This window comes from Sycon ciliatum, unplaced genomic scaffold (assembly GCF_964019385.1).
Source record: "Sycon ciliatum unplaced genomic scaffold, ocSycCili1.1 SCAFFOLD_624, whole genome shotgun sequence".
Taxonomy (NCBI): Eukaryota; Metazoa; Porifera; class Calcarea; order Leucosolenida; family Sycettidae; genus Sycon; species Sycon ciliatum.
Window position 1 is genome coordinate 11,880 of NW_027044667.1, and position 25,090 is coordinate 36,969.

General features: G+C 48.9%; 1 protein-coding gene across 1 annotated transcript; it reads right to left on the bottom strand.

Annotated features, from left to right (window-relative positions):
• Positions 1 to 911: 911 nt before the first annotated feature.
• Positions 912 to 24,893, bottom strand: LOC135830511 (ankyrin repeat domain-containing protein 17-like). The gene is made up of 7 exons (XM_065342758.1): positions 23,335 to 24,893; positions 19,296 to 19,436; positions 18,542 to 18,709; positions 15,172 to 15,387; positions 13,883 to 14,011; positions 2,402 to 3,622; positions 912 to 1,363 (listed from the first exon to the last, which is right to left on the bottom strand). The coding sequence occupies exons 1-7, from the start codon at positions 24,595 to 24,597 to the stop codon at positions 1,244 to 1,246; spliced, it is 3,258 nt and encodes a 1,085-aa protein (XP_065198830.1). The 5' UTR covers positions 24,598 to 24,893; the 3' UTR covers positions 912 to 1,243.
• Between the last annotated feature and the right edge of the window lie 197 nt (positions 24,894 to 25,090).

Consider the following 25,090-nt stretch of genomic DNA (forward strand, 5'->3'; position numbering starts at 1 on the left):
GTGGAGGGTACCCCCTGACAGCGTGGAGGGTACCCCCTGACAGCGTGGAGGGTACCCCCTGACAGCGTGGAGGGTACCCCCTGACAGCGTGGAGGGTACCCCCCTGACAGCGTGGAGGGTACCCCCTGACAGCGTGGAGGGTACCCCCTGACAGCCTGGAGGGTACTCCCTGACAGCGTGGAGGGTACCCCCTGACAGCGTGGAGGGTACCCCCTGACAGCGTGGAGGGTACCCCCTGACAGCGTGTAGGGCACCCCTGACAGCGTGGGGGGTACCCCCTGACAGCGTGGAGGGTACCCCCTGACAGCGTGGAGGGTACCCCCCTGACAGCGTGTAGGGTACCCCTGACAGCGTGGGGGGTACCCCCTGACAGCGTGGAGGGTACCCCCTGACAGCGTGGAGGGTACCCCCTGACAGCGTGGAGGGTACCCCCTGACAGCGTGGAGGGTACCCCCTGACAGCGTGGAGGGCAACATAACTTGATCTTGCCACACACGCAGACGCAGACACTAGTCCAACAAAATGAGGCACCCAATATAACCAAACACTTTTGACAGGTTTCTTGTTGCTTCACACGTTGATCCTTGGCGTTAGTGACACTCCTGCAGATGCGGAAATTTCAGGCTGAGCAAGTATAACGTGAACTGTACTTTCATTTCACAGTGGTCCCTCTACAATACGGCACCAGGTGTGCTACAGGAATTCTGCTGGATTAGGGAGGGTGCTGGATTAGGGAGGGTGCTGGATTAGGGAGGGTGCTGGATTAGGGAGGGTGCTGGATTAGGGAGGGTGCTGGATTAGGGAGGGTGCTGGGTTAGAGAGGGTGCTGGGTTAGAGAGGGTGCTGGATTAGGGAGGGTGCTGGATTAGGGAGGGTGCTGGATTAGGGAGGGTGCTGGATTAGGGAGGGTGCTGGATTAGGGAGGGTGCTGGATTAGGGAGGGTGCTGGATTAGGGAGGGTGCTGGATTAGGGAGGGTGCTGGATTAGGGAGGGTGCTGGATTAGGGATGGTGCTGGATTAGGGAGGGTGCTGGGTTAGGGAGGGTGCTGGGTTAGGGAGGGTGCTGGATTAGAAGATCTGATTTACTGCTGCACTGTGCATGAACAGGATACTCTGGTTGCTGGAAATTATGCATCTTCATAGGGGGTGCTGGTTTTTAAAGTGTTGGATTAAAGAGGGACGAGTGCAGATCTAAGTTAAAAGTCCAGCCATATTAAGCCCTACAGTATCGGTTGATAAAGCTTAGAGAGTTCTCACCGAAGTTGACGTGGAGGATTCAAACCAGTCCAGGTCATCCTCCATGTACGCAGCAGGACCTACGTCTCGAGCTGAATTCTCTCCGGACAACGACTCGGCAACACTCTGTGTACGTGTGTGTGTGTGTGTGTGTGTGTGTGTGTGTGTGTGTGTGTGTGTGTGTGTGTGCGTGTGTGTGTGTGTGTACAAGTGTGCGTGAGTGGATGGGTGAGAGAAAAAAGTGAACGCATGCACACACAGGCACAAGCGGGCACGCACGGGCACACACAGACGCGGATGACACAAAGTTCAGGAACCGCTGCAAACCTATACCCACTTACGGTGCGTCCAGACTACCGTGAATCCCGTCAAACCGTGAATGGCGATAAACAGTGATGGACATTCACACTACCGATAAACTAACGTTACCGTTACGTAAGTTGTGCAACTCTCACCGCAGCACTGAGAAGGGATTTTCCCTTTTTCCCAGCCTCAGCACTCTAGTTTGTACGTGAAGTGTGTGGGTTACAGTGAGGGCTGCGTCCCACCCGCCTGTGTGGATTCACAGGAAGTGTGAGTTACGAAGTCTGAAGAAAATGTTGAACGGCCTCTGCTGGGATGACGACTACACCATAGCTCAGTGGTTAGAGCATCGCTAGCTACAAGCGAGGGTCCCTGGTTCGAGTCCTGGTGGTGACAGTCAATTTTTTCTTCAGACTTTTCCCGTTTGTCTCTTTCCCTCAAACCAGTTACTATTATTATTATTATTATTATTATTATTAACTGGTTTTGAGGGAAAGAGACAAACGGGAAAAGTCTGAAGAAAAAATTGACTGTCACCACCAGGACTCGAACCAGGGACCCTCGCTTGTAGCCAGCGATGCTCTAACCACTGAGCTATGGTGTAGTCGTCATCCAAGCAGAGACCGTTCAACGTTTTCTTCAGACTTCGTATTATTATTATTATCAGCCTTTTCGTGTTGACATCGCCAAGCTTGCTTGGCGATGTCGACGCTTAGGCCAAACGGAATGAAGAATGAGGAACGATCGGGGGCAATGAGGTGCTAGTACTGGTTTTACTGTACTTCAAAAGACTGAACACGTTTCACGTTGAGTGTTCACTGCGTGGACGCTGCACACGCCCACACACATACTCACACCCACCTGGGATGATGTGCTAACACCAGCGGAAGAGCGCACTGAGCTGACGGCACTGGTCGCGGCCGCTAGCGATGACGAAGCGCCTGCAGTGCTTGCCGAGCCGGAGCTACCCTGAGCTCCAGCCGTGGATGCAACACCGGCGCGACTTGACGAAGCAGAGGAGCGACTGCTGTACACGACGGCCGTATCGCTCCCCGAGCTGAGGCGCGACGCATTGCTCTGGGCCGTCGACTGCTGATGGGACGTCTCGGCGGTGGTGCGAGCGCGCGGGTTCGGAGCGCGCGGCGGGGTGCGTGCGGAGCGCTGCGCCGACAGAGACATAGCGGCTGCTTTCACCCGGACGTCTTCTACATTGATCACACTAGTCGTCGTCGTGGTTTCCCCACTGCTACCGCTCCCGTCGAAAGATGAGGAGCTGGCACTACCGCTACTGCCAGGTCTAGCTGCTGCTCCGGCAGACGCAGCAGCGATGACACTGGATGACGATTTGGTCCCAGTCTTGCTGCGCGCTTCACCGGGCGTGTCGGACCGGGGCGGCCAGGGCTGGCTGCTTGCGTTGCCGTGGTGACGTGCGGAATCCCCGGTCACGGACGACGAGGACGATTTCGACGAGGCCTGCGTGCTCGACAAGAGGGCTGTGAGCTGCAGGGGTTTTGCTGCTAACGCTATGGCCGAGAACGGACCAGTAAGAGCGGTGGTGGTCGGAGTCTTGACTTTGCGCCGCCGTCTATTCTTCCGGTTGCGATCGTCGTCGCTAGCGGATAAGTCGGTGCTCGATTGCTGGCTTGTTCGGTCGCGTTCTGCTGCCGGTACGCTAGCTTTTCGCGCGGGGCTAATGACGCTAACACCTGCAGCGGCAGCTGCAACAACATCATCAACGCCGAGATTGCGCCGTTCGCGAGTGCTGCTCGCCTGTCGTGAGGAGGAGCTGCTGGTCGATATCGTGGTGGTCGTGGGCGCTGATGGTGTCGCTGTCAGGAACTTCAGCGCCGATAGGATGCTTTCCGGGCTGGCTGTCAAACGAAGAGTGGTGGCGGCCACCGTCCTCTCGATGACGGCTTCTTGCTGACTAGCTTCCTCCTGTTCCTTGGCCTCCAACTCCTTGCGAGCCTCCTCTTCCTGTTGCTCGCGTTTGCGCTTCTTCCGCTTGTCGCGCTTCCGAATGGCTGCCTGCCGCTTGGTCTCCTTGGATGCTTTCTCGGCATCAAGCTCATTAAACAGCAGCTAAGCAAACACACACACACACAGTCACAGAAAAGCAGATGTAAATACATGTACAGTCAACTTTGCTTATAAGTTATAATATAATAATATCTTTATTAGGATGACCCAGAGGCTTGTCGCCTATCAAGGGGTTCACCGCTTTGAAGGGTGTGCATGTACACGTATGAGCTAAAGTGAAAGTAGTGGAAAGTAAAAGTTGTGCAGCGTGAATGCGTTGGGGAGCACACAGGGGGGGTTATGTACATGGCGTGGGCGCTATAACGACACTCGGCGGGGCATCAGAAAAGTGTCCTTATTCGCGAAGTGTCGTTATACCCGAAGTCTCATTATAATTATGTATTACAGTGGGATGGGACTTTGCTCTGGGCATGGAAACTCTGCCGTTATTCACGAATTATCGTTATATCCGCAGTCGTTATATCCGCAGTCGTTATATCCGCAGTCGTTATATCCGCAGTCGTTATATCCGCAGTCGTTATTAGCAAAGTTGACTGTATGCACACTTGAAAGGAATCAAAAACGTTTCTGCCATAGTTCTCGAGTTTCACGGTTTTAACCGATCACCAGACAGCAACTTGAGTAAGATTTTCAGAAGATGTGATTGATTTAGGCTGCAAGCTTGGATCATGGCGCGAATGAATGATCCGGTTTGATATGGTGAATATTAAAATGATTGCGTGAGTTGGGTAAAAAAAAAGAAAAGAGTACTTTATTGTGTCCGTTGCCCGAAGGGAACTCACGACGGCCGCTAACACCCGGTAAACCCTACGAGTTGGGTGGTGGGGGTTTCTTTTTTTCTCCTTTTTTTCTTCTTTTTTTTACTAGAGCCACGTAAACCCGTCATGTGTGAGCCATGAATAAGGGGAGTGGTATGCAAACACTTTTTTTTATTTGTTTATTTTTATTTTTTTTATTTTCTTGGTCCCATCGGCCTCTTCATATTTGTGCAGCTGCACTGTTGAGCTTCCGCTGTAAAACAAATAATAATAATAATAATTGTGTGAATACATGTATGTCCACAGATACATTGAACTTCGTGAGTAACAACGGCGGCAATAATGACAGTTCGCTGGTAACGACGGATTTTCCATGCCCAGAGCAAAGTCCCGCCGAACTGTGCAATTTAACTTTGGATAACTGACGACTGTGTCTGGGTAACGACAATTCGCGAGCAGTGACGTGATTTCAGTGCCCCGAGGTCAAGTGCACTGCTTGAGTAACGACTCTCTGGGCATTTGACAGCTATTTCTTGTGCCTGCCATACCATGCTATCCTTTGCCACGACAGCAGGCGAAGCTCAACCAACCTAAGGACTAGACTTCCTTTCCCCTGACAAACAAGGGTTTTCTAAGAGGCCCTAGAGGGACTGACATCCAGGATACTTGTGATATAGTGGTTGCGACTTCGGCGATGATTTTTTAGGAATGGGTTTGCTCCCACACTGGAGCTCGCGCTATTCCTTTTACTTGCGTATCTTTTTACAGCATTACATGTTTCTCTCCATACAGTTAAAAAAATGTCTACCCATCCTCCACTTAGTATTCGCAGGACACTGCTGATCCAGTCTCAAAGAGGATTGCAACATTGGCATAAATCAACGGTCATTCTAAAAAAACCATTGGCAAGGCAGGGCCGGCGCCACGGGTACGGCTGGTGCGGCCATGGCCGTACCAGTTTTCACCAATTCCAGTGTCCATGTGATCATGGGCTGCTCAGTGTGCACTTGATTATCTGGAACTGTACCAGTAGTAATCTATCCTCATACACTTCTCGCTGGAGTCTCTACCTCAGCCTCAACTGTTCTTCTTGTCCTGTGAAATCTACTGTGATAGATGTCATCTCTGTTGCTAGAGGAAGTGTGCAGCTGAAACAAACAGATAATGCATAGAGGTAGAGATGTATCCTCCCAGGATTTTGAAATTGAGCACGTGGAAATAGTCGGTCCTGTAGCCGACCTGGGGCCGTATCAACCCCCAGGAGCTGGCTCCGGGCCTGCAAGGCTGGAGTTTTTCACCCAATGCAAGACTAGTAAGGTGACACAGAAGTATCTCAAAAGAAATAGTCCACACGACTCTGAGCAAGTCAAAGCCTCAATGGTACGCGTCCACCAGACACTTCTATGAGAGCATACAAAGAAACTACGGTTTAAACTACTTGTCCAGCAAAACCAGCAACAGAACAGAACAGAACAGAACAGAACAGAACAGAAGAAGCAGCCAAAGCCTGGAGTACGCTTGAGGAAAACAGTTAGACATTCACAGTTGGATGGAAGTGGATCGAAGCACACGGTGTATCTTCCTTCCAACACGCCACAACACTGCACAAACGAGAACTTAAAAGAAACTACTTGCTTCACCGACCAAAGCTACAGACGCTACTTCAAACAAGCGGAATATCTTTAACCTTTCCTCTCACAACCTCACAACAAACCAAACTGACCTCTTGCAACTGGGCTTGGATTTTGCTCTTCCACCCAAAAAGGTTCGAAGGAAGAAGTAATCACAAGAACAGCGATGTGGGCCAACTCACTTCCAGAGGATCGCCGTCACCTGCAAGAAGGTACAAGAAGCCCTTGACAACGCCGTTACACCTTCCCAGAATCTAACAAGACGGCAAGCTACAGCGGCACTACGTGACCTCCGGCAACTTCTAACCATAAAGACACTACCAGCTGATGAGGGACGAGCGGTTGTGCTGATGGACTTAGCGGATTATAACAAAATTCAAGACCATTTGAAGGGCAGTACGACGTATTCCCTCCTCCCGCGAAATCCAACGGATAGGTTAGTAGAAAAACTACATAAATCCCTACGCCCAATGGAGAGAAGAGAGGAAATATCTCGTTCTCAGAAACCTTTCTACAACCCATGGACGTGCACGGCGTCCTCACTTTTACGGTCGCCCTAAGATTCATAAGGACGACATCCCTCTCAGACCCATAGTAGCGGCTATTGGTTCACCACTCCACCGCTTAGCACGTTTCCTGGCAAAAATAATCCGGACCGACTCACAGGCAAGACTCCGTCGGAACTCACGTGACAAATTCTCAGGAATTCATCGCAAAAAAAATAACGGACACTGCCATAGGCACGGGCCACGTGATGGCTACTTTCGATGTGAAGAGCTTATTCACCAACGTACCCATGGACAAACAATGCAGATTCTAAGAGATAAACTGGCTGCTCAGGACCCTTGCGAGCGTGAAACGTCACTATCCGTACACAGCATTAGAGACGCTGTAGCGGGTCAGCGAGGCTTGTGGTGGTGGCCGTGTGGCGAGCTTGTAACATGGGTTGCACACACACACACACACACACGTTCAAAGTGCACAGTACGCACCCGTTATGCTACAAAATCGAAAGGAGGCAGACCTCCGAAGCGGAAAGCAGGATATAAAATCAGTGGAGCTGTCACTGCGGACACAAAACGCCAGAAATCTAGCGAGCTTGTTTCGACAGCAACCGTTACTGCACCCACCGTTACCATCACCGCTGCAACAACAGCGATAGGAACGACAGCAACCACAGCAGTAGGAATGTCAGTGACAAATACGAGTACATGTGCAACACAACTAGTCCCCCCCCCCCCCCCCCCCCCGTGCGTCCCAGCACACCCGAGCCTCCTGCTTACCACCCGCTTGAACACGGTATCGCGCTCATCGACGGTTGCCCAAGTGTTGGCCTCCTCACCATCCAAGCTGAAAGGCGATACCAGTGTCCAGTTGATTGGGAATTTGGTCAAGGCAAGACAGTGCGACGGAACCCTTGCAGTACGTCAGAGTCAACGTGGCCGGGCACAAGTTTATAAGCGGGTAACGGTTGGAGAGGTGTCGTCAACATCCGCTAGCGAACGTACGAAAAGGAGGAGACAGGCCCGTAGCAGCCCCATTTTGGTTGGTCCGGCAAGATCCGACTTCGGAGGAAGAAAAGAATCAATACATTTCAAGAAGTACAGTGTAGGAACATTCACAGGCACGACTGTCCACATGACCTTCAGCAGGGTCATACTCCTGAAAGTGATGATATGTACATGTACAGAGGCAATATGCTTTGGTTCTGCAAGAGTGCTCAATGCCTGATTCAGGCAGAGCGGCGTACACAAAGGCACACAATGAAAACCTTGGCAAATTTATTCCGTTGTGACTCCGAGTTTCATGGCTGAACCAATCATCAGACAATCATCGTTGTCTGATGATTGGTTCAGCCATGAAACTCGGAGTCACAACGGAATAAATTTGCTAAGGTTTTCATTGTGTGCCTTTGTGGATATGTACATGTATTATGTAGGTCTACTACCGGCACTACTATGTACTACCTCTATGCTACTCATTGCACACATCCTCATCAATGGTACCGGGTGGACATCCTGAGCTGCTCACATCCGTGAGGTCCCGCTTTTTTTCTTTCTTTTTTTTGGTCGAATATTGGTCCGGCAGCTGCCGGACCTGCCGGACCGCCTGCTACAGCCCTGGGAGAACATCCGAGCTGAGAGAGATAGGTAGGCATTGAGCATCATTATTCAGAATACATTATTTACAGTATTTGCTTTTTGTTTGAGTACAATGGTGCACACACGCACACACATGTACATGCGGCGTGTACACAAATGCATGCGACGTGCACACACACACACATGCATGCATATGGCGTGCACACCGTCAGGCGAAATTACTGGTCAGTCGGCGTCACGCATTTTTCACAAAAAATTGCGTTTCACCTGCGGGGAGAGTATGCGTGTACTCGAGTCTCATCCTGAGCACTTTTTTTCTCCGTTTTTTCAGCTCCAGTATAGCTGTATTTTTCATTGCAAAGCCGTCCTCGATTGTTGTGTTCGTTGTTCAAACGAAGTGGACATTCAATCATGAAGGCAGAGGACATAGGAGCCTGATTGGAGTTTCTCGTGGCATAGGACGGCCACACACAGACACTTTGGGATTTTCTGAATATAAAATACCGTACGCACGATGCTGAGATCATTTTGTGCGATATCAAATTGTTTGTGATCTACCACATCGAGCAGAACGGGATCCAAACACAAGCTTACCGACGGTTAGGCTGCCGACCTGACTGCACAAATGATCCCTGGCTTCACCAGACGCCAGAAGTCGGACACCATGTCCCTTGCCGCGTCGTCCATCTCCAGAAAGAACCCCATCTTCGTCGTGAAAAGGCTTGAAATACTCAATATTCAACCGAGATTCGCGGTCTCACCCTTTCTCAGATCGAATCATTTTTTGTTGTAGCAGTTGCAGGGTAGTTCCCCGCCACTACTTCAACAGAAGATGGCTCCAAACCATGCCTGGAACAAGCCATATCGAGGTTGCAAGCCACCCATCTCAGTACTTTTTTTGAAGAAATTCAAAATTTCAATGGTGGAAGATATACTATGGAGAGAATTTCAAAAAGTATGTTTCGCGGAGCGATCGCTCAACCTACGTCATTCAAACTTTGCAGGATGGTTCAGACGTACATGCGAGGCATGGAACCACAAAAGATGATATCATAGCTGACACACAGAGTCACACACACAGCAGATTCGTGTGCACAGATACTAAATTAGTGGACGTCGTCATCTTCTTCCCGCTGATCTCAAATGTACTATGACGTGCTATTTCGCCTTACGACACACACACACACACACACACACGCACCTGACCTGACACACACACACCTTGATCTTGACCTTGTGCACAGCTGCCAGTAACTGGCTATGCCGCCCCGATGATTGATTACTCTTCAACTGGTATTTTCATTGTTTCAGATGAGACCGTATGCGTCGGCGCCAGTGGTGCTAGGGCACAAGCAGCGACGTCATTGGCTAATACGAGTGATGAGACAAGAAAGACGTACTGGAACAGGCCGGCGTACTTCCATCTCCAGCTCAGGATGGCCTTGCACTCTCTCTCTCTCAAGGCTGATCTAAATCTATCCTGGAACAAGCTTCGCGTCCTGCGCTCTTGCTTGAAGACGTATGGCCTCAACCTGGAATCAGAGCACCGTGTTTGTGCCACACTGTCAGAAGCATTGACAGCATATGTAGCGGAAACTATTCCAATGGGCCAGAAGTCAGGCTGCATCCTTCGCGGTTGTGGCGGTGGTCTAACTACCCAACTTGCCTGCTACAGTGCACCACTACCTTGACATGTACGCGAAGCATAACCTGCCGACATGGCACAATGGTGCCATTTCTGATGACAGGATATACGTCAAGCTGAAGTGACCATGGAGGAGGTTCTTTCAAGTTCTGCATGCAGGTAAATATATATACACACACACACGCATGCACTTTTGCATTTATAAAAATGGAAAGAGAAAGTTTGTGGCATGGCATATTTTGAAAAAAATTCAAAAAGGAGAAGTTGAAAAGAAGATCTGCTGCTGTTCTAATTTGTGTGCTGCAGATTGCAAGTGTCGAGCACCCGAACTCAGTGAAGCGCACAATTCCGCTCTGCATATTTAATGCAAAGGACACAGCAGCCAACACAGAAACAGCACTGAAAATCTACCGCCCACAGCTAGAGGAACTGATAGCTAGCGGGGAGTGGAACGGCAAGAGGCTGTATTTCTATTTGTTTGGAGACTACAAGTTTCAAACGAGCAATTACGGCCTGTCCGGCTCCAGTGGTGTGCGACCCTGCCTCCACTGCCACTGCACAAAGAAAGCCACGGAGTTGCCCAGCAACGAGCGGGATGAGAACGACAGAACTCCTGGATCCCTGGAGTCACTGGGAGCCGACCTCGCAAGGTTTACAGCTGCAGGCGGCAACATCAGCAACGCCAAACATTACACAATGTTATCCGGTCACCTATCCCGCCAATCCCAGTCGAGGACACAGTGCTGCCTGCCCTCCACCTCGACTTTGGAATTCACTCACTGTTGTTTGACTGCCTCCTCCGTGATGTTCGTTCGCTTGATGCGCAGCTGGTCACGACAGCGGGCGCTGCGCTAGCGCCAGGTGACAGTGAAAAAATGGTGCAGCTAGCCGAGCTCCATGCTCAGCACCGGCAGAGAGCAGTGGACTTAGTACGCACTCTGCCATACTCTTGGTTAAAACACACATTGTCCCGAGCACGAGTGTATGGATCCATACTGAATTATGCAGTGTATTGATCCATACTGAATTATGCAGTGTATTGATCCATACTGAATTATGCAGTGTATTGATCCATACTGAATTATGCAGTGTATTGATCCATACTGAATTATGCAGTGTATTGATCCATACTGAATTATGCTGGATACCTCAGATACTAAGACCATTTTCCTGCTGCCCATGGTGGTATCTTATGAGACTTCACAGTTCTACTTCCGCTGACATGATACCATAACTTGCTCGCACGTGGATACCGTTCACAAGTGACTTTGGGAATTCTTCATGGAGACTTTGCTCGTGAAGTCGACTTGATCCAAAATATCCAGTGCAGAGCTTCGCTGTGTTCTATCTGCTCTGATACAGGTGACTGACCAAGAAGTTCAAGATCTGAGTGGCAACATCAGAGATTTCATCGCCCTCGTCAGGTCCGAGCTGGTGGCACGCAAAATGGCCCACATAACACCGAAGATGCATTTGCTAGAGCAGCATGTTGCTCCCAGCATGATGCGCGTACGCGTCGGACTGGGCCTTCTCGCCGAACAAGGAGCCGAGTCGATACATGCAGAGTACAATTGTCTGCTGCGGACATATGCCTCCATACCGTCGGAGTTGCGAAGGCTGTTGCGGAGGCTCACCTCGCAAAAACAGTTCCGACGGCTGTTCAGCGCCGGGTGGAGAAATAACTGCAATCAAGGTAGGACTGCATTTCCACTTTGAAGAGTCTTCGAGCGTAGCCACTCGTTATCTGCACTGTCCTGTCCTTCTTTGTCCTCCTTTTGGCAGCTTGCTTGACTGCCTTGACCCAGAGCCGTAGCATATCGTCTGGTGTGATGGACTGTTGCCTGAGCATCGTCCCACTACCAACAGAATATACTAATAATACATGTGCTTCCTGTGTTTTCAATAACCTGCATCAAGAACTCTTGTCTTTCTCATCCTTTTTATTTTATTTCCACTAACTATTCTGTACCCGTCTACCCGAGGTCCTCACGGGTAGCACGGGTATCGACTACCCGTGCTACTCCACTTTATGTCATACTATACAAAATATGGGTTAATATACATGTAAACGGGGCCGTTCGTTCGTAAGAACACTTCGCCAGTAACGGCATACCGTATATTCTCTATTATAAGCACAGGTCTCCATTACTAGCACAGTCTCTAATACTAGCACACTGTGAGCACCTTTCGAAACATTATAAGCACAGTCTCTATTATTAGCACGGTCTTGGTGGAAATCAATGCTGCATGCATGATATCCACTATCTAGCATATTATTTCTTCTTGCTCTGTATGGATGTATTGGTTGAAAACATATAAGCGCGGTCTCCAATATAAGCACGGGGTAGAAGGGTGTTGAAAAAATATCAGCTCAGCGCTTATACCGTAAAATCCCGCCAGAGCGCCCCGTCTCTCCCATCCGCCCCTCCCTGACTTCTTGTCAGGGACATGATTGATTGTATCCTCGTATGACTCTGTCACAGTCTGTGATGCCGTACTGTACTGCAGACGCGTGCCCGACCCCATTGGAAATGTACGCAACAGTGCCCACCCTCTTGACCAGGGATCGCACAAAACCTGAGTTTTGACGGGTCTGTACGACTCCTGGCTCTTAACCTTTGGTGGGTTTACGAGATGCACAAACAGTTCTCGTAGGGTGAGTACTTGTTCATATACAGTTCTGAATGCGGTAAGTAGGACTCGCCCATCCGCCCCTCCGCACCCCAAGCGTCGAGGAGGGAGGGGCGCTCTGGCGGGATTTTACGGTAACAAAGAATATACGGTAATTCTGGTGCCCGGCTGGATGTCGTTACTAGCAAAGTTGATTGTGCATATTCCCAGAACGAATATTAACCCTTTTCACTGCTGGCCTAGTTTCCCCCTGCCGGCTAAGCTTTCAGCGCACTTGCTTTCATTTTAGACCCTGTAAGCACGTCGCCGAGCAAAATCTTTTGCCGTTTGCATTTATGGGTGGACTTCCACGATCTATGGCTGGTTGGAAAGCCCAGAGCCAAGCGAAGGCTCTCTGTCAATTGTCAGCTCCAAAGGCATGCGAGCACCACTTCTATGTGCTCTATAAGAAGCCGTTACATGTATCAGAATCGCTAAACAACTTCATAATACATTTTCGTTCGCCATCTCTCTCAAACTAAACCAAACTTCACGATTCAAACTGTGCTGCAAAGCTGAGATGCAAGCGCTTTGTTTGATGCCCAACACGCATGCGCTGTAGCAAAGGGAAATCCCCTAAAAAAAGCGAGTTGCGAGCAAAAGGTTTGAACTGATGGCCAGAAAGCGTATTTTGATTTTGTTGCAATTCTATTCGTCATCGCTCACTCAAATCTAGTCCTATCGCAATGAACTTTATATCACTGGAAAGCTGAGCTCAATACCTTTCCAACGGCCTTCGTTGACATGACTTACGACAGTTTGTACAGTGATATATGCACTTTGTACTATTGCGCGGACCGTGGAGCGAGATATCTCGTCTTCCGCCGTTCAGGTACACTTTACAGAGCGAGATATCTCGTCATTAGCACTGAAAGGGTTTAAACAAATACGAGCAGCAACAGCAACAGCAGCAGCAGCAGCAGCAGCAGCAGGAGCAACAGCAGCAGCAGGAGCAGCAGCAGCAGGAGCAGCAGCAGCAGCAACAGCAGCAGCAGCAGCAGCAGATGGAGCAGCAGCAGCAGCAGATGGAGCAGATGGAGCAGCAGCAGCAGCAAGAACAAGTACAACAACAACAACAACAACAACAACAACAACAACAACAACAACAACAACAACAACAACAACAACAACAACAACAACAACAACAACAACAACAACAACAACAACAACAACAACAACAACAACAACAACAACAACAACAACTAGTCTACTCACTGCAGTTTAACTCAATCTGCTCCTGCAGCGCTCACCCTCTTCCATACTTGTAAAATTCAAAGTGATGTAAATATTACTTTCCAACTGCATAACCCACAGCATCTCACCTTCTCATAAACGTATCTCTTATTGGCGATGAGGCCATCGTGAGAATAAAGAATTTAAAAAAAAACCATCTTTATCCAATCCCCGTTCCCGTATTTCTTCTTCTCTTAGTGGCCACAGGTCGCCATGGTGAGAATAACAGATTTCAAAATAGGAATCAACTATGCATTGTGTACCTCGGCACACCGTTCTGCTGCGTGCGTCTTCTTCGCTTTGGCTGCCATGATCAACTCAGTACATTGCTCCCGCAATGTCCTGATCTCATCCATTTTCGAATCAGGTGGACAAGGGGCCGACAGGGCTTTCTGTTGTGACGTAAGATGGATGATCCCGATAATGCCGGCACACACACGTGACAAGACACAACAAGAAAACAGACCATGACCGGATCAGCCATATTCACATACAGACACACAGACACACTGAGACAGATAGACATATACACACACACCTCAGACCTCAGACCTGCCCATCGCGGAAGCGATGATAGCGAGCAGCTATGTTAGACATAGCAACTTGTGCTGGGATTACACCATTCAACAGCTTGCAAGGCTGATGAATTGACCGCCACTATTTTTAGCCTGGTATCCACCACACAGCTGATTGAAGTGACTTTTTCTGGCCAGTGAATCCCTATTTTTCATTTTTCCATTTTTTTCTTCTTTTTTTCTACACACACACACCACACCACATACTCCGGCATACACTGGCTGTTGGTAACCACCCAGGAGAATGAAAGAAAAGTCAGGAAGAGACCGAGAAAGAGAAGAAAGACGTGTGACACACACACACACACACACACACACACACACACACACACACACACACACACACACACACACACACACACACACACACACACACACACACGCATACACCAGTGTTGCCACAACATTTTAGCCAAATACCAGTGGGATAGAAAAAGAAAATGCATCATCTGGGGGCTTCGCCTCCAGACCCCCAATCATAGTAACCCCAGTATACACATGCATACAGGCGCCAATATTTTCGCGATTCTAAGTGAGACTCAAACTGAGTTTTCCATCTTTTCCCAAGACTGATGATGATCTTGCTTAGCAGGGCAGGAGAGAGCTACAGAAAAACTCATGATGACCAGTGTAGGCAACAAAATCTGGATCATGATTTCTAAACCAAGCAGAAGGGCAACATTGGATATTATCATGGCTGTTGTCGGCAGGAGAAGACCAATTGTCGGCAGGTTGTGACAAGCCTCCAAAACCAGCAGGCTACTGACATGTCGGCAGGTGTGGCAACACAGATACACACACACACGTGACAAGCAACAACAAGAAAACAGACCATGACCGGATCAGCCATATTCACATACAGACAGACAGAGAGACAGGGAGACAGACAGGCGGGCGGGCAGGCGGGCGGACAGGCACGCACGCACACACACAAAGACACATAGTGTAGAGTGCGTAGAACGTGCATCGTTGCTTACCGAACAATCGTCGTCACTCGGGAACGCCTTGACATAGTTAAGGAGCCACTCAACCACTTTAACATGACCATTGCGGAAAGACGCAAGCAAAGGCGTGACGCTGCGTGAATCCGGCACTTCCGTATCGGCTCTCTTTTCATATAGCATGATGGCGATTCCCATGTGACCCTCGCGACATGCCAAGAAGAACGGTGAGGCTCCCTTCTTTGTGCGCACCTGCACAACGATGCAACGGCGGAAACAAGCAGACAGCAATGCCGGCACACACACACACACACACACACACACACACACACACACACTTGTACTTGCACTTGTTGCTCACTACCAAAACTGGTCACGTGGGTCTCCTCGGGAGAGGGGAGAGAGACTCAAAAGGAATCTTGGAAAGATGACTCAATTGGCCATTGAACCGTCCAACGGCCGACACTCCCTGAAATCCCCAAAACTCTGGGTGGACTTGGAAAATGATCCCACTTATGGGCTCACCACACCTCAGTAAGTGGGTGAGGACAAGGTGCAGAAAAAGGATTGACGGCATCAGGGTATCCGTCCTGGGATCCAACTGCAGTTACCCCTGCCCCCAGTGAAGGTAATACTTGCTACTAGTGTGGGTGGCTAAATCAGAGTGGATCTGATATAAGCTTCACTAGTACCGTTGATTACACAAGAGTTAATCTAGCTAGAAGTAGTCCATGGTTAACAGGTATGTATACTTCAAAGAGAACGTATATGAACCCTGGAACCAACAAAGGTGGCAGGTACAACATTACACCTTCAAGTAGCCGAGCCCGTTGGCAACAGACCCAACACAATCAGGCATAAGTGTACCCACCAACCGAACTAGCTGGCACCACACACACACATACACACACACGCACGCACGCACGCACGCACGCACGCACTCACACACACACACACATACACACACACACACACACACACACACACGTGCACCCCACGCACAGTACAATTTCTACAAAAAGTCAAAAACCCTTACAGCATTGGGAGGCTTTTTCCAGATTTTTTCAGATTGGCAGGAAGCTTTGTCCTGTTAATGCTGTGGATGTCACCACGACGATATAGTCAATCATCAGACAGCATATTGGATGGCAAGAGTACATGAAACCCAGAGTGTGCAGCTCTGTGAGACTGATCATGTGACGGGTTGCGGTCACAGCAAAATTCCGTGATCACATTTCTTTAAAACTTTGTTTTACTTCGCGAAATCCACCATTCTAGTGATGCAGTTGTAGATAGCTTTTCTCCACCCGCTCCCAGCCCCATGTCATCTCAACACTTATACAATTGGACGACGATAACTACATTTGGAAAGACTGTTTATTACAGAGACGACTACGGAAACACAACTAGACATGACGAACTCAAGACGAAGACTGCTTTTCACACCACAGCAACGCGCGCGCATGCACCAAGACCACGTACACACGACGTACCCAAAAATAGCGCACTACAACAATGCAGTGCGGCGTACACGCAGGATTCAAGCAGGTCTCTTTCTGCACAACTGCAGCTCAAGTGTACGCAAAACGCCACTTCCCGCCTCCTATCCGCACCAAGTATGATGTAATTGCGGAATTTCGCCGTGACAGTCACCCATGGAGAAAAAGTCACAAGCTGCACACTTTGGGTTTCGTGCAGTCTTCTGGATGCTCAGGATTTGGGTGCTTAGAAGGATGTAGTGGAACTATGGTATGCTAGAAACTGCAATGGAGATCAGCACCGCGGCGAAAGCAGCTAGTGTGATCGGTCAGTGGATCAGGGATACAGCAGAGGGGGAGAAGGAGATGAATGATTAAAGAGGTTAAGCTGAACGTTATTTTTGACGGAACGCGCAATTTCAGCTCCAAATTTCAACTCGCGATGCAGGTAACTCGCGTTGTTTCCAACGCGCGCGAGCCAAATAAAGCGAGCCATGGCCAGCAATCGAGGACATCTGAGAGTTGTAATTTTTGTACTCCTCCGAGGTGTGATTTTTGGCGTGCTGGGCCAAGCACAAGGAAGCCATCTGCAAAAACAACTGCAGAAAATGATTGTTGTTTGATCCTTTGGTGTAATCTTTGTTTCTAGTCGAAGCTAGTTGCTGTTTGGAGCAGAAACGCTGAAATTGACTATTTTCTGCATGTACTCATACATGTACTCATGTACTCAGGCATGCAGTCTCACTCGTATTTTAGCTCTTTTTTCTGGAATGGATGCTGCTCTGCGCCCCTTGGTGAACATTTCCTGCGCTTGTGGAGCAGCTGAAAAGGACCACTGGTATGTCTGCTTCCTGGTTTGAAAGTGGAGAGTCGACTTTTGTGCCTTGAAAAAGGAGTAGAGAGCGATAAAGGTACGTCTGTGGCTTATTTTTGAGTGCTCTTCGTACATTTTTGATCGTGATAGAAATTCTCAGACCAAAGTCAGACCAAAGTCAGCGCGATGATGGCCGTACAGTTTTCTTGTGGATTTTTTAGTTGTTTCATCTCGTATCTATGTCAGTATCGTGATGGTGAAGTGGAGAGGGTGATTTTCTTCCTCTCTCTTAATTTGCTGGCCCAAAATCCTATATATAGGATTTGAAAATGTGTGCCTTTTATGCCGTTGTTATTGGTCATCACGACCAGTAATAACGGCATAATGGTTTTCATGGAAGTTGTAAATATGTTTGAGGCATGAATGTTCACATTTTAGATTCATAGGGCGATAATATTTCTGATGAATACCCATTTTCAGCAAAAATTGGAAATTTGAGCATATTTGTTCAGCTGCTGTCATGGAAAGGACTGAAGCAGTGAATGTGCAGAAGAACATTGCAGGTGTGGTTTCATGACGACATATCGCACATGCCGTCATGAAACTACCAGTTTTAAGGATAAAACAAGGTCCAATAAAATCTCAAATCCTATATATAGGATTCGAAAAATAGGGCACAGGCCTTAGTAATATTGGGAAGGAGATGAGCCTGAGATGTTAGTGTTTGAAAAAATTATCTTATTCAACTCTCGATATCTACTAAGACCTAGCAAGGAAGAATTGGTCACATACTTTTCTCTATGCTCGTGCCACACCCATTTTGAGTTGAAAAATATGACCAAAATCCTATATATAGGATTTAGCAAATTAAGAGCTAGGCTTCATTCGGCCGACTTTGCTTCGTCCTCGTTGAAAAGTGATCCAGAAAAAAGGTCGATTCGCAAAATTATGTTGATTTTCAATGTACGTGATGACATGCGATTGCTGGCTATGTGAACTTTCGCATCAAATCAAAAATGACGTGCACCATAACCTCTCTAAGGAATGAATGCAGACAGCCATCCTGGGTACGTGGACACGGCAACGACCCAGGGTCCCAGACCAAAACACTTACTTCAACATTCCCACCGCGCTCAAGCAGCAGCTTCACCAGGTCCACGTGGCCCTTCTCCGACGCCAACGTCAACGGATTCTCTTTGCTGCTGTTCGGGAACGGCGAGTTGACAGAGCAGCCGTACTCCAGGAGCAGACGTACAACTTCAATGTGGTTCTCGCGACACGCCTGACAACACCATGGGGCAAAGACACAGCAAACAAACAGCGTCCTCGTTCACGGCTAACGTGCCGAATCCAAACTAGGGCGCTAAGACAATGATCGATCAATCCAGAAAAATCACACATTTTCTTATCTTCCATGAAACATTAATGATTCTTGTTTGAGAGAGAGAGAGAGAGAGCTGGGGGGGGGGGGGGGGGGGGGAGGAGGAGGAGGCCACAAGCACCACCACCACAAGCACCACCACCACAAGCACCACCACAAGCACCACCACCACAAGCACCACCACTACCAGCACCACCACAAGCACCGCCACCACAAGCACCACCACAAGCACCACCACAAGCACCACCACCAGCACCACCGCCAGCACCAACACCCTGATGGGAAGAGACAGCATTCAAGATAGCGGGGAGAGGGAGGGGAGAGAGAGAGAGAGAGAGAGAGAGAGAGAGAGAGAGAGAGAGAGAGAGAGAGAGAGAGAGAGAGAGAGAGAGAGAGAGAGAGAGAGAGAGAGAGAGAGAGAGAGAGAGAGAGAGAGAGAGAGAGAGCAGGACAGCCATATGATTGATCTACCCCACAGACAGCTAACCTGAAAGAGTGGTGTGATACCAGTCTTGGTACGACAGTCGCGGTTTGCATTGAGTTCGAGCAGAAGGCGGGCGACACGCGCGTGCCCTTTCCAGCAAGCCATAAACAACGGTGACTGGCCGTAATTGTCAGGAGTCTCAACCTACACAGTGTAGCCATACGCACACACACACACACACACAAACACACACAAACACACACGAACACACGCACACACACACGCACACACACACACACGCACGCGCACACACACACATGCACACACACACATATGCACGCACGCACGCACACACACACACACACACACAGTCACCAACGTACACACGCATGTAGGCATGATTATAATACTTGAAAAAATTCAAGTATTAACTGGTTTGAGGGAAGGAGACAAACGGGAAAAGTCTGAAGAAAAAATTGACTGTCACCACCAGGACTCGAACCAGGGACCTTCGCTTGTAGCCAGCGATGCTCTAACCACTGAGCTATGGTGTAGTCGTCATCCCAGCAGAGGCCGTTCAACATTCTCTTCAGACTTCGTAAACCAGAAGTTGTAGGTTTATTCTCTTTTCTCTATTTTATTCTCTTTACCAGGCGTGGGCCATCCCCTGGACTATCAAAATGGGTGCCTTATTATTTTTCTGTTTCTGTTTTAATGACAGTCCTTTTTTTGGATTTGAATCTTGATGTTTGAGAACAAAAAGAAAAAAAGTTGTAGGTTCGAATCCCACTTTTGACGAACTTTTTTTCTTTTTTTCCGTCGTGATCGATGTTTGTCGGTTCGAATCCCCTGCTGGACAACTTTTTCTTCTTCTTTCAATCACGATGATTCTTGCTTTAGATTGCTCAGTAGGCATAACAAAGTGAAGAAAAAGGCTTTCTGACTTCTTTTTCTTTCTTTTTTCAACAATCTCAGAATGCAGAAGTATGAAGTAAAAAAGTAAAAAATAAATAAAAAAAAGTTTTAAAAAAAGTTAAAAAAGTTACAAAAAAAAAAAAAAGTATTAAAAAGTTGAAAAAAGTTTTTAAAAAAGTTAAAAAAAATTATAAAAAAAGTTGAATTTTTTTTTTAAAAAAGTTTTAAAAAAATTTAAGAAAAAATAAAAATATAAAAGCCGTACAATGGCGGGTTTGGGGGGGGGGGGCGCGCGCCCCCTCCCCCTCAAAAGTTTCGACCTTGGTTTCGAAAAATAAAAGGCAGGGCTAGCTAGCTGCTAGGCTCGGGGCGCGCGCGCGGCCTAAGCGGTTGCACGGTACGAGTATGGTGCTTGCGCTGGTGTTGATTGTCCACACTACAGTCTACAGAGTACAGTGAGCATGCACGGCTACAGAAACACGGAGGGTGACCTGACTGTGTACACTCGTACTGTTGTACAGTGTGATCCCTGCAGGCGCGCTCGACGCGTTTTCAACGTACAAACATCGAAGAAAACACACTCACAGCCCACTCGACATTGGACTAATCACTTGCTTTTGCACAAGAAGAACTAAAACTAAAAGAGCTAGAGAAAAAGGATCAAGGCTCGCGCACCAAGATGACACGGACAAAATGGCGACCTGCGTCATCGTGTGCACGCACAATAATACTGGAAAAAGGAAGAATGTCACAAACACAGCGTGAATAAATAATACGAAGTAACACGTTAGTTCAACAGTAATAATATGTAGTAGTGATCAACAGTAAATACGTTACATATCACGAAATAATAGAGATAGAGAGAGATGAGGTGGCGTCAACAGTTACTAGTCAATCTATTACAACCTGTTGTCAGCGAGCAGCCAGAACATGTAGAACAGCGCACAGTGACGAGTGGACATAGTACCGCTGCCTATGTAAAGGATGCTTTGAGCGGTGAGACATTGTTGGACTCGCATGAACAATTGCAGTTGATTGGCTCACATAACGGCAAATTGTAGTTTACAATGTACAATGCTGCTGCGTGTACAGAAATACTGCTCGTGGTGTGTGAGATTTACGGCTCCTTGACATCGGTTTTCAAAATGGCTGACCTGGGACAGTAGCATGATGTCATCCCCCCCCCCCCCCCCCCCCCTCAGCCAAATCCTGGACATGCCAGGATGCCGCGCTTGTTTTGTAGATACGGTGGAGTTCATCAGGTTCAAGACACATCGGTCTATCGTCCGTTGTTCTGCTTCCACTACCGTAGCTGTAATGTGCAAATTATTCGTACTTTGATCTCTGGCGACGCATGATGGCATCAGCGGGGCCAAAAAGCCGCCAAAGACGCATGTCATAAAAAATATTCCGCAGTGGGCTGGGGGTCGTCGAGTTGCACACTCTTGTTTATGTACTCTTGATGCCATCTATATGGCGTGTACTTCGTCTTCCCAAAGTTTTATGAGTATGTTATCAGCCATTCTAAAGATATTCCTTTTCTAGCAAAAATTGCCCAAATTAGCTGCAAATTAACATTGGCTATTCACCCTTCCTGAAGAGCGAGAGGTCCAATAGACCCTATACAATTATAATTTCAAATCCCTTAGACGTTTGTGCTGTGCTTACATCCGTATGCCCAACTTCAACACGTCAGCCTAAATGTCCCGAACTACCTTAACGTGAAACAAAAGGACGGGGAGTGGGCAAAGTGGACCTTAGTGCACTGGGGTTTGTTATAGGTAACTACCCTGAAACCTGTCTAAGACGACTTCAAAACGTGGTCTCTGTCACCAGGTGGTCTCCTCGTCCAGGGTCATATGACCGGAAATAGCATCCCTTAATCCTGGTTCCAGTGGTCCTCTTGGACAGGTGGTCGCCTTATCCGAGTGGTCGCCTTCACAGGTTTTCCTGTTGTAGTCAAGTGGTGTGATTCACTGTCCGAAGACTGCTCAATACCCATGATTGCCATGGTACTCTGATGACCGTACGGTAATGTTACTTTTGTATATGAAATCCATAACATTTAGATGGATGCCAATAACTCACAACGAGGCCACATTTTGTATGTGCAAGTAATAGTTATGTTTTATTGGAAGTCTAGTACTACTTCTTGACCATGGACAAACTTATTTTCTCATACCACACACATACGCTGCTAAATTGGCACCTCTACGTCTAAACACGGAAATCGTACATAGTGCAAATCGTCAGATTCCGACACTGACATGATACTGCCAAAACAAGTCGACTTCGGAGCGGAAACAAACGCCATAGCCATCACAAACTTCAGTGGCCATGCCTCGCTCGCAAATGAGAGCAGCATCGCCCCAGAGTCGCTGTCGGAAAGCTCCGTACGGTTGCACGCACACCGCGCTGCGCTGCCGTCACTCAGGTACGTAGAAAGTCGATGGCCTAAATTCCGTCTCTGGGAGACTGTCGACACGGGGATCGCTCTCCATGGCTTCCCCACCATAAGCACCATCGGATTCTTCCAGGTACAGCACGGCGACATCGTCTTCAGCGGCTAGCGCTCCCCACATTTGCGTGAGAATTTACTTCGTGTGCGCCCCGGTCCGTAATTTGAAATTCGCTTGCATCGGCGGCTGGAACGAAGTATTAATTTATCTGTCGTCGGTCCCAGAGCGAATGACTGCTAAGTCCTCGCAGGAGAAGTCATCCGAGGACGAAAGGAACTCACTGCGCAAGAGAATATGCACCTGGCGATGTTTTGACGGGGGCGGACGGCATTGTTGGCGCGCATGCATTTCCGTAAGTTTTCGATCGCGCAGTTCTCAATGAAATCAAATGGGACACGCGTGGATCTCTTCAGCTACCGATAGGATCATACCTTGGCTGTGTGAGGGCCACGGGAAATCCCCGTAAAAAGATGCTTCCCGTCATGCCAGGCATGGTTTTGTATGCATGTCGAATGCGTCAACGTTGACGCATTCAAGTATGGGGCTGCCGGTAAAGGGTTTAACTCTCACACACACACACACACACACACACACACACACACACACACACACACACACACACACACACACACAAACACGCACACACACACACACACACACACACACACACACACACACACACACACACACACACAAACACGCACAGGCACCCACAAATGCATACTAACCTCAGCACCATACTCAAGCAGCAACTGAGCTACGAGTGCATGTCCTTCCCGCGTAGCCTCCATGAGCGGTGTACAGCCAGTCTTGGTCTGGTGGTCCACATTGGACTTATTGGACAGCAGCAGCTCCACGACTTCCGCATGTCCCTTCCACGATGCTAACGTTAACGGAGTGTCGTCGTTTGAACCGGACGGGACATTGATCTCGGCGCCATGTTCGAGCAGCAACTCAGTTGCCTCAACGTGGCCCTCTCGGGCTGCCAGCATCAGCGGTGTGCAGCCAGCTTTGTTGTGGTGCTCGAGATCGCTGTCGTGATGCAGCAGCAACTCCACCACTTCGCAGTGGCCTTTCCAGCAAGCCAGCGTCAGTGGAATGTTGTTCTCGCTGCCGGACGGGCTGTTCAACTTGGCGCCGCGCTCCAGTATCAGCATTGCCACGCTCAAGTGACCCTCGCGTGCCGCTAACATCAGCGGCGTGCAGCCATCCTTGGTGCGGTGCTCCAAGTTGCTTTCATATTCGATGAGCGACTTGACGACCGAGTGGTGGCCTTTCCAGCACGCAGATGTCAGCGGGATATCGTTGTTGGAACCGGACGGCACATTCACCTTGGCACCTTGCACCAGCAGCAGATCGGCGACGGCGGTGTGACCGCCGAGTGCAGCAAACATCAAAGGGGTGAAGCCCTCTTTCGTGCGATGCTCAATATGTGCGCTGCGATTCAGCAACGACTCAACAACATCATGATGGCCCTTCCAGCAGGCAAACGTAAGCGGGCTGTCCTTGTTCGAGTCGGACTGCACGTTGATCTCAGCGCCGTGGTCCAACAGTAGCTCAGCCACTTGCACGTGTCCGGCCAACGCAGCGAACATCAGGGCGGTGCAACCATCTTTGGTCCTGTGCTCAACGTTTGCTCCGCGAGTCAAAAGCAAATGTACGATTAGGTCGTTTCCAAGCGTGCACGCCCAAGTTAGGGCGCTATCTGACGTCGATTCCGTTGGAGCATCGATCACAGAACCTCGGTCCAAAAGCAGCCTGGCCACGTCTACATGACCCTGGCTGCATGCTTCGAGCAGAGGAGTATTCCCTGCCTTGTTTCGGTGATTCACAAGAGCACCGCTCTCCAGAAGAAGCTCCACGATGTCCTGCTTGCCTTGCCGACACGCCAGGCTTAGCATTTCATCCAGGCTTACTTCAGCCTCGGTCACAGAGCACAAGACGCAGTCTCCTTCGCTGGACCGCAGGTCTAGTTTCTCTTCAGTCTCCATTGTACCCGCTGGCTCGCGCGGGCGAGCTAGATTGGGAGGGACCGCACGAACCGTTTCAAAAGATGTAGCGGCGGAAAATCTGCGCTCAAGCCGACACCACAAGGACACACTGGTTGCGAAAACCAAATAGACAAAGGCAAAGGCTAGCAAAGGCTAGCAAAGGCTAGCTTTTTTTTACACAAGCAGTCTCCACTCTCTCGACAACGAGAGCCAATTCCGAGTACTGTAGCGTAGCACGAGGACTAGCGCTATTGTATTGTACGAGTCCTTGTCAAATTTCTCTGTCGAGTGTTGTAAAAATTAAACCAAAATAATATACCCAGTAATACAGCAGTATGCGTACAGCAGCTGCTGCATGCGTACATGACATGACTCTATTACTTTAGCTTTAGAGGTGCTCGAACCCAGAGAGACGTAGATATCTACGTGGCAGGGAGTCGTAAAATACCGGTATTTTACGACTCTCTGCTACGTGGGTACGGCCGGGTCCATT